General features: G+C 44.1%; 1 protein-coding gene across 3 annotated transcripts in view; it reads right to left on the reverse strand.

Moving 5' to 3' along the window:
- The window catches only part of LOC118376316 (retinoschisin-like), a 76,475-nt gene extending 71,631 nt beyond the window's left edge, over positions 1–4,844 (reverse strand). For all 3 annotated transcript variants that reach the window (XM_052468959.1, XM_052468955.1, XM_052468953.1), the window contains exon 1: positions 4,721–4,844. In XM_052468959.1, the coding sequence (XP_052324919.1) occupies positions 4,721–4,775 (55 nt within the window). In that variant the 5' untranslated portion in view covers positions 4,776–4,844. The remainder of the gene's footprint in view (positions 1–4,720) is intronic.
- Positions 4,845–14,247: the final 9,403 nt, after the last annotated feature.

Below are 14,247 nucleotides of genomic sequence, written 5' to 3' on the forward strand. Positions count from 1 at the left end.
GATCAGGCCCTACACCCAAACAAGGGCACTGCGTTCATCCACCTCTGGCCTGCTCGCCTCCCTACCACTGAGGAAGTACAGTTCCCGCTCAGCCCAGTCAAAACTGTTCGCTGCTCTGGCCCCCAATGGTGGAACAAACTCCCTCACGACGCCAGGACAGCGGAGTCAATCACCACCTTCCGGAGACACCTGAAACCCCACCTCTTTAAGGAATACCTAGGATAGGATAAGTAATCCTTCTCACCCCCCTAAAAGATTTAGATGCACTATTGTAAAGTGGCTGTTCCACTGGATGTCATAAGGTGAATGCACCAATTTGTAAGTCGCTCTGGATAAGAGCGTCTGCTAAATGACTTAAATGTAAATGTAAATGTAGTTTAACCCAGTCTGACATTACCCAGTCTAACCCAGTCTGACATGACCCAGTCTAACCGACTCTGACATTACCCAGTCTAACCCAGTCTGACATTACCCAGATGAATCCAGTCTGTCATTCCCCACTCTAAACCAGTTTAACCCAGTCTGACATTACCCAGTCTAAACCAGTTTAACCCAGTCTAATGTAGTCTGACATTACCCAGTCTAAACCAATTTAACCCAGTCTGACATTACCCAGATTAATCCAGTCTGTCATTCCCCACTCTAAACCAGTTTAACCAAGTCTGACATTACCCAGTCTAACCCACTCTGACATTACCCAGTCTAAACCAGTTTAACCCAGTCTGACATTACCCAGTCTAACCCAGTCTGACATTACCCAGTCTAACCCACTCTGACATTACCCAGTCTAACCCACTCTGACATTACCCAGTCTAACCCAGTTTAATACAGTCTGTCATTCCCCACTCTAAACAAGTTTAATCCAGTCTGACATTACCCAGTCTAACCCAGTCTGACATTACCCAGTCTAACCCAGTCTGACATTACCCAGTCTGACATTAACCAGTCTAAACCAGTTTAACCCAGTCTGACATTACCCAGTCTAACCCAGTCTGACATTACCCAGTCTAACCCAGTCTGACATTACCCAGTCTAACCCAGTCTGACATTACCCAGTCTGACATTAACCAGTCTAACCCAGTCTGACATTACCCAGTCTGACATTAACCAGTCTAACCCAGTCTGACATTACCCAGTCTAACCCAGTCTGACATTACCCAGTCTGACATTAACCAGTCTAACCCAGTCTGACATTACCCAGTCTGACATTAACCAGTTTAACCCAGTCTGACATTACCCAGTCTAACACAGTCTGACATTACCCAGTTTAACCCAGTCTGACATTACCCAGTCTAACCCACTCTGACATTACCCAGTCTAACCCAGTTTAACACAGTCTGACATTACCCAGTCTAACACAGTCCGACATTACCCGGTCTAACCCAGTCTGAGACATCACCCAGTCTAGCCCAGTCTAACAACCAGACAGCAGGAAGACAAGCAGACACCAACAGAGTTTAGCGATGTCTATTCCAGACATGGTTAGTAAACTGCTGATTCAGTAAACTGGGCATGGGTCATTGTTAGTAAACTGCTGGTTCAGTAAACTGGTTCATGGTTAGTAAACTGCTGATTCAGTAAAATGGGTCATGGTTAGTAAACCACTGGTTCAGTAAACTGGGTCATGGTTAGTAAACTGCTGATTCAGTAAACTGGGCATGGGTCATGGTTAGTAAACCACTGGTTCAGCAAACTGGGTCATGGTTAATAAACTGCTGGTTCAGTAAACTGGGCATGGGTCATGGTTAGTAAACTGCTGATTCAGTAAACTGGGCATGGGTCATGGTTAGTAAACTGCTGATTCAGTAAACTGGGTCATGGTTAGTAAACCAATGGTTCAGTAAAGTGGATCACGGTTAGTAAACTGCTGATTCAGTAAACTGGGCATGGGTCATGGTTAGTAAACTGCTGGTTCAGTAAACTGGGTCATGGTTAGTAAACTGCTGATTCAGTAAACTGGACATGGGTCATGGTTAGTAAACCAATGGTTCAGTAAAGTGGGTCATGGTTAGTAAACTGCTGATTCAGTAAACTGGGTCATGGTTAGTAAACCGCTGGTTCAGTAAACTGGGTAATGGTTAGTAAACCACTGGTTCAGTAAACTGGGTCATGGTTAGTAAACTGCTGATTCAGTAAACTGGGCATGGGTCATGGTTAGTAAACTGCTGATTCAGTAAACTGGGCATGGGTCATGGTTAGTAAACTGCTGGTTCAGTAAACTAGGTCATGGTTATTAAACTGCTGATTCAGTAAACTGGGCATGGGTCATGGTTCGTAAACTGCTGATTCAGTAAACTGGGCATGGGTCATGGTTAGTAAACTGCTGATTCAGTAAACTGGACATGGGTCATGGTTAGTAAACCAATGGTTCAGTAAAGTGGGTCATGGTTAGTAAACTGCTGATTCAGTAAACTGGGTCATGGTTAGTAAACCGCTGGTTCAGTAAACTGGGTCATGGTTAGTAAACCACTGGTTCAGTAAACTGGGTCATGGTTAGTAAACTGCTGATTCAGTAAACTGGGCATGGGTCGTGGTTAGTAAACTGCTGGTTCAGTAAACTGGGCATGGGTCATGGTTAGTAAACTGCTGATTCAGTAAACTGGGCATGGGTCATTGTTAGTAAACTGCTGGTTCAGTAAACTGGTTCATGGTTAGTAAACTGCTGATTCAGTAAAATGGGTCATGGTTATAGTAAACCACTGGTTCAGTAAACTGGGTCATGGTTAGTAAACTGCTGATTCAGTAAACTGGGCATGAGTCATGGTTAGTAAACCACTGGTTCAGCAAACTGGGTCATGGTTAGTACACCACTGGTTCAGTAAACTGGGTCATGGTTAGTACACCACTGGTTCAGTAAACTGGGTCATGGTTAGTAAACTGCTGATTCAGTAAACTGGGTCATGGTTAGTAAACCAATGGTTCAGTAAACTGGGTCATGGTTAGTAAACTGCTGATTCAGTAAACTGGGTCATGGTTAGTACACCACTGGTTCAGTAAACTGGGTCATGGTTAGTACACCACTGGTTCAGTAAACTGGGTCATGGTTAGTAAACTCCTGATTCAGTAAACTGGGTCATGGTTAGTAAACTGCTGATTCAGTAAACTGGGTCATGGTTAGTAAACTGCTGATTCAGTAAACTGGGTCATGGTTAGTAAACTGCTGATTCAGTAAACTGGGTCATGGTTAGTAAACTGCTGGTTCAGTAAACTGGGTCATGGTTAGTACACCACTGGTTCAGTAAACTGGGTCATGGTTAGTACACCACTGGTTCAGTAAACTGGGTCATGGTTAGTACACCACTGGTTCAGTAAACTGGGTCATGGTTAGTAAACCACTGGTTCAGTAAACTGGGTCATGGTTAGTACACCACTGGTTCAGTAAACTGGATCATGGTTAGTACACCAATGGTTCAGTAAAGTGGGTCATGGTTAGTACACCACTGATTCAGTAAACTGGGTCATGGTTAGTACACCACTGGTTCAGTAAACTGGGTCATGGTTAGCTGGGCATGGGTCATGGTTAGTACACCACTGATTCAGTAAACTGGGTCATGGTTAGTACACCACTGGTTCAGTAAACTGGGTCATGGTTAGTACACCACTGATTCAGTAAACTGGGTCATGGTTAGTACACCAATGGTTCAGTAAACTGGATCATGGTTAGTACACCACTGGTTCAGTAAACTGGGTCATGGTTAGTACACCACTGGTTCAGTAAACTGGGTCATGGTTAGTAAACCACTGGTTCAGTAAACTGGGTCATGGTTAGTACACCACTGGTTCAGTAAACTGGGTCATGGTTAGCTGGGCATGGGTCATTGCTAAGGTCCAATGCAGCAGTTTTGATCTCAATATCAAATAATTTCGGGCTAACAATTATGTACCTTACTGTGATTGTTTTCAATTAAAATGGTCAAAAATAAACAACAATTGCTTCTGAGCAAACAGCAATTTCTCAAGCAAGGCTTTTGCTTGGACTTTCTGGGAGGGGTCTGAATGGGGAGAGAAACTGAAACCTAGCTGTTATCGGCAGAGCGGTTTGGGAAACTCTTTCTAATTTACCGCCAGGTGATGTCACCAGGCAAGCTAAAACTCCATCCCACCAAAACAGACTGGAATTGCAGGCTGCATTTTCAAACTGCTCTTACAATAAAATGGCATTATAATAATTTTCTAAATGTCTAAGTATCATTCTAACCTCAGTATGGAAATATATATAAAACACAGGGGAATCATGCTGATTTGGATAACTGGACATATGGGTTAAGGTGAGTTAGGGTTAGGGTGAGTTAGGGCTAGGGTGAGTTAGGGCTAGGGTGAGTTAGGGTAAGGGTGAGTTAGGGTTAGGTTGAGTTAGGGTTAGGGTGAGTTAGGGTTAGGGTGAGTTAGGGCTAGGGTGAGTTAGGGTAAGGGTGAGTTAGGGTTAGGTTGAGTTATGTTTAGGGGGTTAGGGTGAGTTAGGGTTAGGGTGAGTTAGGGTTAGGTTGAGTTATGTTTAGGGGGGTTAGGGTGAGTTAGGTTGAGTTAGGGTTAGGGTGAGTTAGGGTTAGGGGGGTTAGGGTGAGTTAGGTTGAGTTAGGGTTAGGGTGAGTTAGGGTGCGTTAGGGTGAGTTAGGGTTAGGGGGATTAGGGGGAGTTAGGGTTAGGGTTAGAGGGGTTAGGGTGAGTTAGGTTAGCGACAGTGCTGACAGGGTACCTGGGTTAGGGAGATTAATCTTACCTTGAGCTAACAGCAGCAGAACCAGCAGAGCAACACAGCGAGTATTGACCCCCATCTTCCTCCCGGACTGGACTGGTGTGAGTAGAGTGATATGATGTGACTGAGCAGGACACAGAGGCTAGTGGATAGGCTGCTGTAGGCTGCTGGATAGGCTTACAGTAATCCACTGGACTCTGATGGCCTCATCTAATACCCACAATCTGCCCCATGACCAAACCCCTCCCTCCCTCAGTTATCCTGGCCATCCCTCAGCCCTGGGCCATTTGGCAACAGAGAACTACTCATTATGTTAAACGTTTCTACTAGAATGACACACATTCCCTCTGCTGGATTGTCAAACATTTTGTCTCTAACCATCTTCTAAACCTTCAAATTAAATTCACCGTATGTCTCTTTTTAGTCACTATTTTTTTATTATTTCAAATTATTTGTAATTTAAAATTAATGTAATTGTCTGCATCATTTCCAATCCCCCATATATTTTGGGGGTAAGTATATATATCTATATACACGACAGTTCAAAAGTTTGGGGTCACTTAGATATGTCCTTGTTTTTGAAAGATAAGCATTTTTTTTGTCCATTAAAACAACATCAAATTGATCAGAAATACAGTGTAGACATTGTTCATGTTGTAGATGACTGTTGTAGCTGAAAACGACAGATTTTTTAATGGAATATCTACATAGGCGTTCAGAGGCAAATGATCAGAATCATCACTCCTGAGTTCCAATGGCATGTTGTGTTAGCTAATCCAAGTTGATCAAAGGCTAATTGATCATTCAAAAAACCTTTTGCAATTGTTAGCACAGCTGAAAACTGTTCTGATCAAAGAAGCAATAAAACTTGCCTTCTTTAGACCATCTCGTACAACGCTGTGTACAACGCCCTTTATTCATGTATTGCTTCTTTAATCAGACAACAGTTTTCAGCTGTGCTAACATAATTGCAAAAGGGTTTTCTAATGATTAATACGCCTTTTAAAATGATATGCTTGGATTAGCTAACACAACGGAACACAGGAGGGATGGTTGCTGATAATGAGCCTATGTAGATATCCCATTAAAAATCTGCCGTTTTCAGCTACAATAGTCATTTACAACATTAACAATGTCTACACTGTATTTCGATCAATTTCAGGTTATTTTAATGGACAGAAAATGTGCTTTTCTTTAAAAAACAAGGACATTTCTAAGTGACACCAAACGTTTGAAGAGTAGTGTACATACTATACACATTTTACAGACACAATCTATTTTACAATACTTATATTTAGTTTGTTTTTAGTCCTTCCTCTATTTCTGATTTCCATCCAGTTTGATTTCTATTTGTAACTGTGCTATTTCACAAAAGTTCTGAACCTATATACATTTGACAGACCCCATATGTTTTACATTGGTTATCTTGTTGTTATTAGTCTCACCCTTCAGCTCCATTCAGCCCCTCCCATCTATCTCTCAACACCATCCAGTCCCTTCAGCTCCATTCAACCCCTCCCATCTCTCTCAACACCATCCAGTCCCTTCAGCTCCACTCAACCCCTCCCATCTCTCTCAACACCATCCAGTCCCTTCAGCTCCATTCAACCCCTCCCATCTATCTCTCAACACCATCCAGTCCCTTGAGCTCCATTCAACCCCTCCCATATATCTCTCAACATCATCCAGTCCCTTCAGCTCCATTCAGCCCCTCCCATCTATCTCTCAACACCATCCAGTCCCTTCAGCTCCATTCAACCCCTCCCATCTATCTCTCAACACCATCCAGTCCCTTCAGCTCCATTCAACCCCTCCCATCTATCTCTCAACACCATCCAGTCCCTTCAGCTCCATTCAACCCCTCCCATCTATCTCTCAACACCATCCAGTCCCTTCAGCTCCATTCAACCCCTCCCATCTATCTCTCAACACCATCCAGTCCCTTCAGCTCCATTCAACCCCTCCCATTTATCTCTCAACACCATCCAGTCCCTTCAGCTCCATTCAACCCCTCCCATTTATCTCTCAACACCATCCAGTCCCTTCAGCTCCATTCAACCCCTCCCATCTATCTCTCAACACCATCCAGTCCCTTCAGCTCCATTCAACCCCTCCCATCTATCTCTCAACACCATCCAGTCCCTTCAGCTCCATTCAACCCCTCCCATCTATCTCTCAACACCATCCATTTTGGATTTCTATTTGCCATACATTTTTCAACTGTGCTGTGATGCTTCACAAAAGTACTGAACCTTTCTATTCTCATAGTTTCTACAGATTGTAAATTAAAGATTATTTTTTGCTAAAGTAATTATTACATTATTGATCAATTGACTATTACTTTTTCAAATCACCCAGTATTGCTGCAGTGTTAGTTCTAGGCAAATGTTGCAATTCTTCAGCCATTCCTGGACCTGTGACTAAAAACGAGCTACATAAGGACAGTACCAAAATAAATGATCTCATGACTCTGCCTCCTTACAGCAAAATCTGCAGAGCTTTTTAGTCACTCAGGCCTGTGTTGACAGTGAATATCAAACTTGCTCTGGAATGAATCACTTTCATATTCAAAGTCAGGACTTGGATGTATTCCAAGCTAATATTCCTCACTACATCTGTTGATATTCCAGAGTGTGTTAGTGAGAAAGTGCCTAAGGGAAGGAGCTTAGGGAATGAGCTAAGGGAATGAGCTAAGGGAAGGAGCTAAGGGATATAGCTGAAGGGACTAGGGGTCCAGTTGGTATTGGGCAGGTACTACCACAGGGATGCATGCAAACAGTAATTGCCTAATGAGGAAACCTGGTGCACACTATTTTATTTATTGAGTGGTGAGGGAGTAAAATAATTGTCCCAAAGAACAATGTTTACATGTTTAAGTCTTTTTAGAAATACAGTGACAAATCCTGGCATTCCAATGGTTAAGAAGGTAAAGAAGTAATGTGGACAGCAGTAGAGTCCAGGCTTATTCAACCTACATCTACAGGCTTCAGAAACATTGATGATCATTCACTGATCCTTCATAGTTGGATGCTGTTTCGACCTATTGACGTTCCTTCCTTGAAGTAGGCCTGATCAGATCACTGATTAGGAACGAGCGGGCAGGTGAAAGCTGTGTGATGGAGCCCTTGAGATCACCTGTCCAATGTCTAATCACTAATTACTTGCATGGAGGAAAGATACACGGAAGGAATTCCAACAGGGCCCATGTTTGTCTCAAATGGCATCCTATTCCCTATATAGTGCACTGATTTTGACCAGGGCCCATAGGGTAGGGCGCCATTTGGAACACACACATGTCTGTTTGATCCTGAGCAGATTGGCCCCATCCCGCTGTGCCTCGCCCTCTACCCAGAGGGGAGAGACTCTCCAGATGGAATCAGAGGCAGCATGACTCCGGGATGAACAGACACATCACCAGGCTGGGCGTTCATTCTTCCCTGAAGATCCTGGCCTTGTCAGCATGCTGGGGGAGCCTGAGCTTGAACACGACAACCTGTTTTAAGATTTATAAAGCCATTTATAAATATGATCGTATTTATTATTTTTTGTGCTTCAGTGCATTTTTGGCTGCACAAGTGGGTTAGCCTAAGCTTTTCTAGTTGGCTCCAGTAGTGTGATTATGGCCTGCAATTTTGAGCATTTCTTTGCGTGGTTGATTAAACAGCATGATCATTGCAAAGGTGCACCTTGTGCTGGGGACAAAAGGCCACTCAAAATGCGCAGTTTGTCACACAACACAATGCCACAGAAGTCTGAAGTTGAGGGAGCATCATATTAGCATGCTGACTGCAGGAATGTCTACCAGAGTACACGCCAGAGAACTGAATGTTCTACCATAAGCCGCCTCCAACGTCATTTTATAAACCCAGCAAAAAAAGAAACGTCCTCTCACTGTCAACTGCGTTTATTTTCAGACTTAACGTGATGACTTAACATAAGATTAACATAAGATTCAACAACTGAGACATAAACTGAACAAGTTCCACAGACATGTAACTAACAGAAATGGAATAATGTGTCCCTGAACATGGGGGGTCAAAATCAAAAGTAACAGTCAGTATGGTCAGGTGTGGCCACCAGCTGCATTAAGTATTGCAGTGCATCTCCTCCTCATGGACTGCACTAGATTTGCCAGTTCTTGCTGTGAGATGTTACCCCACTCTTCCACCAAAGCAACTGCAAGTTATACGACATTTCTGGGGGGGAATGGCCATAGCCCTCACCCTCCAATCCAACAGGTCCCAGACGTGCTCAATGGGATTGAGATCCAGGCTCTTCGCTGGCCATGGCAGAACACTGTCTTGCAGGAAATCACGCACAGACCGAGCAGTATGGCTGGTGGCATTGTCATGCTGGAGGGTCAGCATGAGATTGCCTGCAATGACAACAAGCTCAGTCCGATGATGCCGTGACACACCGCCCCAGACCATGATGGACCCTCCACCTCCAAACCAATCCCGCTCCAGAGTACAGGCCTCGGTGTAATGCTCATTCCTTAAACACGAATCCAACCATCACCCCTGGTGAGACAAAACCACGACTCGTCAGTGAAGAGCACTTTTTGCCAGTCCTGTCTGGTCCAGCGACGGTGGGTTTGTGCCCATATTCGACGTTGTTGCCGGAGATGTCTGGTGAGGACCTGCCTTACAACAGGCCTACAAGCCCTCAGTCCAGCCTCTATCAGCCTATTACGGACAGTCTGAGCACTGATAGAGGGATTGTGTGTTCCTGGTGTAACTCGGGCAGTTGTTGTTGCCATGCTGTACCTGTCTCGCAGGTATGATTTTTGGATGTACCGATCCTGAGCAGGTGTTGTTTCACGTGGTCTGCCACTGCGAGGACAATCAGCTGTCCGTCCTGTCTCCCTGTAGCTCTGTCTTAGGCATCTAACCGTAAGGACATTGCAATTTATTGCCCTGGCCACATCTGCAGTCCTCATGCCTCCTTGCAGCATGCCTAAGGCACGTTCGCGCAGATGAGCAGGGACATTGGGCATCTTTCTTTTGGTGTTTTTCAGAATCAATAGAAAGGCCTCTTTAGTGTACTAAGTTTTCATAACTGTGACCTTAATTGCCTACCGTCTGTAAGCTGTTAGTGCCTTAGCGACCGTTCCACAGGTGCATGTTCATTATTTGTTATGGGTCATTGAACAAGCATGGGAAACAGTGTTTAAACCCTTTACAATGAAGATCTGTGAAGTCATTTGAATTTTTACAAATTATCTTTGAAACACAGAGTCCTGAAAAAGGGATGTTTCTTTTTTTGCTGAGTTTAGAATTTGTCAGTACGTGCAACCGGCCTCACAACCGCAGACCACGTGTAACCACGCCAACCCAGGACCTCCACATCCGGCAAGTCAAATCTTATTCGTCGCATAAACATATTTAGCAGATGTTATTGTGGGTGTGGTGAAATGCTTGTGTTCCTAGCTCCAGTAGTGCAGTAACATCTAACAATTCACAACAATAAAAATAAACATAAGGAATATATAAATATTAGGATGAGCAATGTCGGAGTGGCATAGACTAAAATACAGTAAAATAGAATACAGTATATACATGTGAGATGAATAAAGCAAAAATATGTAAACATTATTAGAATAACTAGTGTTCCATTATTAAAGTGGCCAGTGATTTCAAGTCTATGTACAGTATATGAGGCAGCAGCCTCTAAGGTGCAGGGTTACGTAACCGAGTGGAAGCCGCCTAGTGACGGCTATTTAAAAGTCTGATGGCCTTGAGATAGAAGCTGTTTTTCAGTCTCTCGGTCCCAGCTTTAATGCATCTGTACTGACCTCGCCTTCTGGATGATAGAGGGGTGAACAGGCAGTGGCTCGGGTGGTTGTTGTCCTTGATGATCTTTTTGACCTTCCTGTGACATCGGGTGCTGTAGGTGTCCTGGAGGGCAGGTAGTTTGCCCCTGGTGATGCGTTGGGCAGACCGCACCACCCTCTGGAGAGCCTTGCGGTTGCGGCCGTTGCAGTTCCCGAACCAGGCGGTGATACAGCCCGACAGGATGCTCTCAATTGTGCATCTGTAAAAGTTTGAGGGTTTTAGGCACCAAGCTGTTGCGCCTTCTTCACCACACTGTCTGTGTGGACCATTTCAGATCGTCAGTGACATGTACACCGAGGAACTTGAAGCTTTCCATCTGCTCCACTGTGGCCCAGTCGATCTGGGCCCCACTGTGGCCCAGTCCCACTGCTGTTTCCTGAAGTCCACGATCATTTTGTCGACAGTGAGTGAGAGGTTATTTTCCTGGCACCACACTCCCAGAGCCGTCACCTCCTCCCTGTAGGCTGTCTCGTCATTGTTGATAATCAGTCCTACTACTGTTGTGTCGTCTGCTAACTTGATGATCGAGTTTGAGGCGTGCATGGCCACGCAGTCATGGGTGAACAGGGAGAACAAGATGGGGCTGAGCATGCACCCTTGTGGGGCCCCTGTGTTGAGGATTAGCGAAGTTGTTTCCTAACTTCACCATCTGGGGGTGGCCCGTTAGGAAGTCCAGGACCCAATTGCACAGGGCGGGGTTCAGACACAGGGCTGCAAGTTTAATGATGAGCTTGGAGGGTACTATAATATTGAATTCTGAGCTATATACAGTAGGTATGATCCTTGACTAGACTCTCAAAGCACTTCATGATGACAGAAGTGAGTGCTACGAGGCGATAGTAATTTAGTTCAGTTACCTTTGCTTTCTTGGGTACAAGAACAATGGTGGACATAGAGGCAAGTGGGGGCAGCAGACTGGGATAGGGAGAGATTGAATATGTCCATAAACACTTTAGCCAGCTGGTCTGGACGCAGCTAGGGATGTCGTCTAGGCCGGCAGCCCTGCGAGGGTTAACACACGTAGATGTCTTACTCACGTCGGCCACGGAGAAGGAGAGCCCACAGTGTTGTCCTCAAAGCGGGCAAAGGTGTTTAGCTGTCTGGGAGCTGTGTCCATGACTTGACTGGCTTTCCCTTTGTAATCCATGATTGTCTGGAGTCCCTGCCACCTACGTCTCGTGTCTCAGCCATTGAATTGCAACTCTTGTCTCTGTACTGACATTTTGCCTGCCCCTTACAGAGGGCATAACTGCACTGTTTGTAATCACTTGCCATGGTTAAATCCGATGGTTCGCGTTTTCAGTTGCACAAATGCTGCCATCTATCCACAGTTTTTGGTTTGGGTAGGTTTTAAGTCACAGTGGGAACAATATGCCCTATAACCAGGGGTTCTTAAACATTTTCAGCCTGGGACCCTAATTAGAAATTCTGTGTTTTCCTGGAACCGAAGTTTATGAAAATATTCAACACTGCGTAAGTATTGGTACATTTCATTACCCTTATGCCTAAAACCAATGCAATATAGACAAAAACAAATAACAATGAAATTAAATATCTATATAGCTAGTCATGTTTATTTTTACCCATTAAAAACACTTACATATCTGTCTAGGTTGGAACTGTTGCTGTTAAAATACAACAAAGCATTTTAATTCTGAACTGGAATAAACTGATTGATCACATCACAAAGATGTATTCCACAACACACACACAGGCTCAGTTTTTGATAGTGCAACTCTAAGTGACAGCACAGATAAAACATGATCAGGCCTACTGCACATCTTACTGTAGAACGTATTGTTAAAGTTGGAACTGTTAGATAAGGTAGATAAGGTATAGTTTTTTAAAAATCAGACATAGCCCATTTGTAAATAGTCCATCTGTCACGACTTCCACCAAAGTCGTTTCCTCTCCTTGTTCGGGCGGCGTTCGGCGGTCGGCGTCACCAGTCTTCTTGCCATTGTCGATCCACTGTAAGTGTTTGTGCACATGTTACTGGTGCACGTCAGGGTTTTTGTACCCATATATGCTGTTGTATTTTTATGCCATTGGTTTTTGGATTAAACTGCTCCGGCTACTACCTAGTTCTGTTCTCCTGTTTCTGACTTCCCTGCCAGCAGTTACATACCCCTTTACATCCAACTACCTCATCCCCATATTGTTATTGATTTCTTTGCTCTTTTGCACCCCAGTATCTCTACTTGCACATCTATCACTCCAGTGTTTATTTGCTATATTGTAATTACTTCACCACTACGGCCTATTTATTGCCTCCCAATCTCACCTCATTTGCACTCACTGTAGAAAGATTTTTTTTCTATTGTGTTATTGACTGTACGTTTGTTTATTCCATGTGTAACTCTGTGTTGTTGTTTATTCCATGTGTAACTCTGTGTTGTTGTTTACTCCATGTGTAACTCTGTGTTATTGTTTATTCCATGTGTAACTGTGTTGTTGTTTATTCCATGTGTAACTCTGTGTTGTTGTTTATTCCATGTGTAACTCTGTGTTGTTGTTTATTCCATGTGTAACTCTGTGTTGTTGTTTACTCCATGTGTAACTCTGTGTTGTTGTTTATTCCATGTGTAACTCTGTGTTGTTGTTTACTCCATGTGTAACTCTGTGTTGTTGTTTATTCCATGAGTAACTCTGTGTTGTTGTTTGTGTCGACTGCTGCGCTTTATCTTGTCCAGGTCGCAGTTGTAAATGAGAACTTGTTCTCAACTGGCCTACCTGGATAATAAAGGCAAAATAAAATAAAAATTAAAATGTGTACAGTGTTGAGTCATCAGCATACATAGACACAGGCATTACTCAGTGGCAAGTCCTTAGTAAAGATGGAAAAAAAGTAAGTGGTCTAAACAGCTGCCCTGGAGAATGCCTGACTCTACCTGGATTATGCTGGAGAGGCTTCCATTAAAGAACACCCTCTGCTCTGCTGGACAGGTAACTCTCCATCCACAATATAGCCGGGATGTAAAGCCATAACACATTAGTTTTTCCAACAGCAGATTATGATAGCTAATGTCAAAAGATGCACTGAAATCTAGCAAAACATGTCCAACAATTTTTATTATGAATATCTTTCAGCCAATCATCAATCATTTGTGGAAGTACCATGCATGTTAAGTGCCCTCCCCTATAAGCATGCTGAAAGGCAGTTGATCATTTGTTTCCTGTGGCGGTCCTGATGAGAGCCAGTTTCATCATAGCGCTTGATTGGTTTTTGCGACTGCACTTGAAGAAACTTGTTCCGAAGTAACTGACCTTCATGTCACTCACGAGAATCCCAGTTACACAACACATGTTCCTTTTGTTCCATAAAGATTATTTTTTAGATCCAAAATACCTCCGTTTGTTTGTCGCGTTATGTTCAGAAATCCACAGGAAAGCCTCACACAGGAAGCGGCGCAGGTCCTAATCCAGGCACTTGTCATCTCCCGTCTGGATTACTGCAACTCGCTGTTGGCTGGACTCCCTGCCTGTGCCATTAAACCCCTACAACTCATCCAGAACGCCGCAGCCCGTCAGGTGTTCAACCTTCCCAAGTTCTCTCACGTCACCCCGCTCCTCCGCTCTCTCCACTGGCTTCCAGTTGAAGCTCGCATCCGCTACAAGACCATGGTGCTTGCCTACGGAGCTGTGAGGGGAACGGCACCTCAGTACCTCCAGGCTCTGATCAGGCCCTACACCCAAACAAGGGCACTGCGTTCATCC

This window comes from Oncorhynchus keta, chromosome 1 (assembly GCF_023373465.1).
Source record: "Oncorhynchus keta strain PuntledgeMale-10-30-2019 chromosome 1, Oket_V2, whole genome shotgun sequence".
NCBI lineage: Eukaryota > Metazoa > Chordata > Actinopteri > Salmoniformes > Salmonidae > Oncorhynchus > Oncorhynchus keta.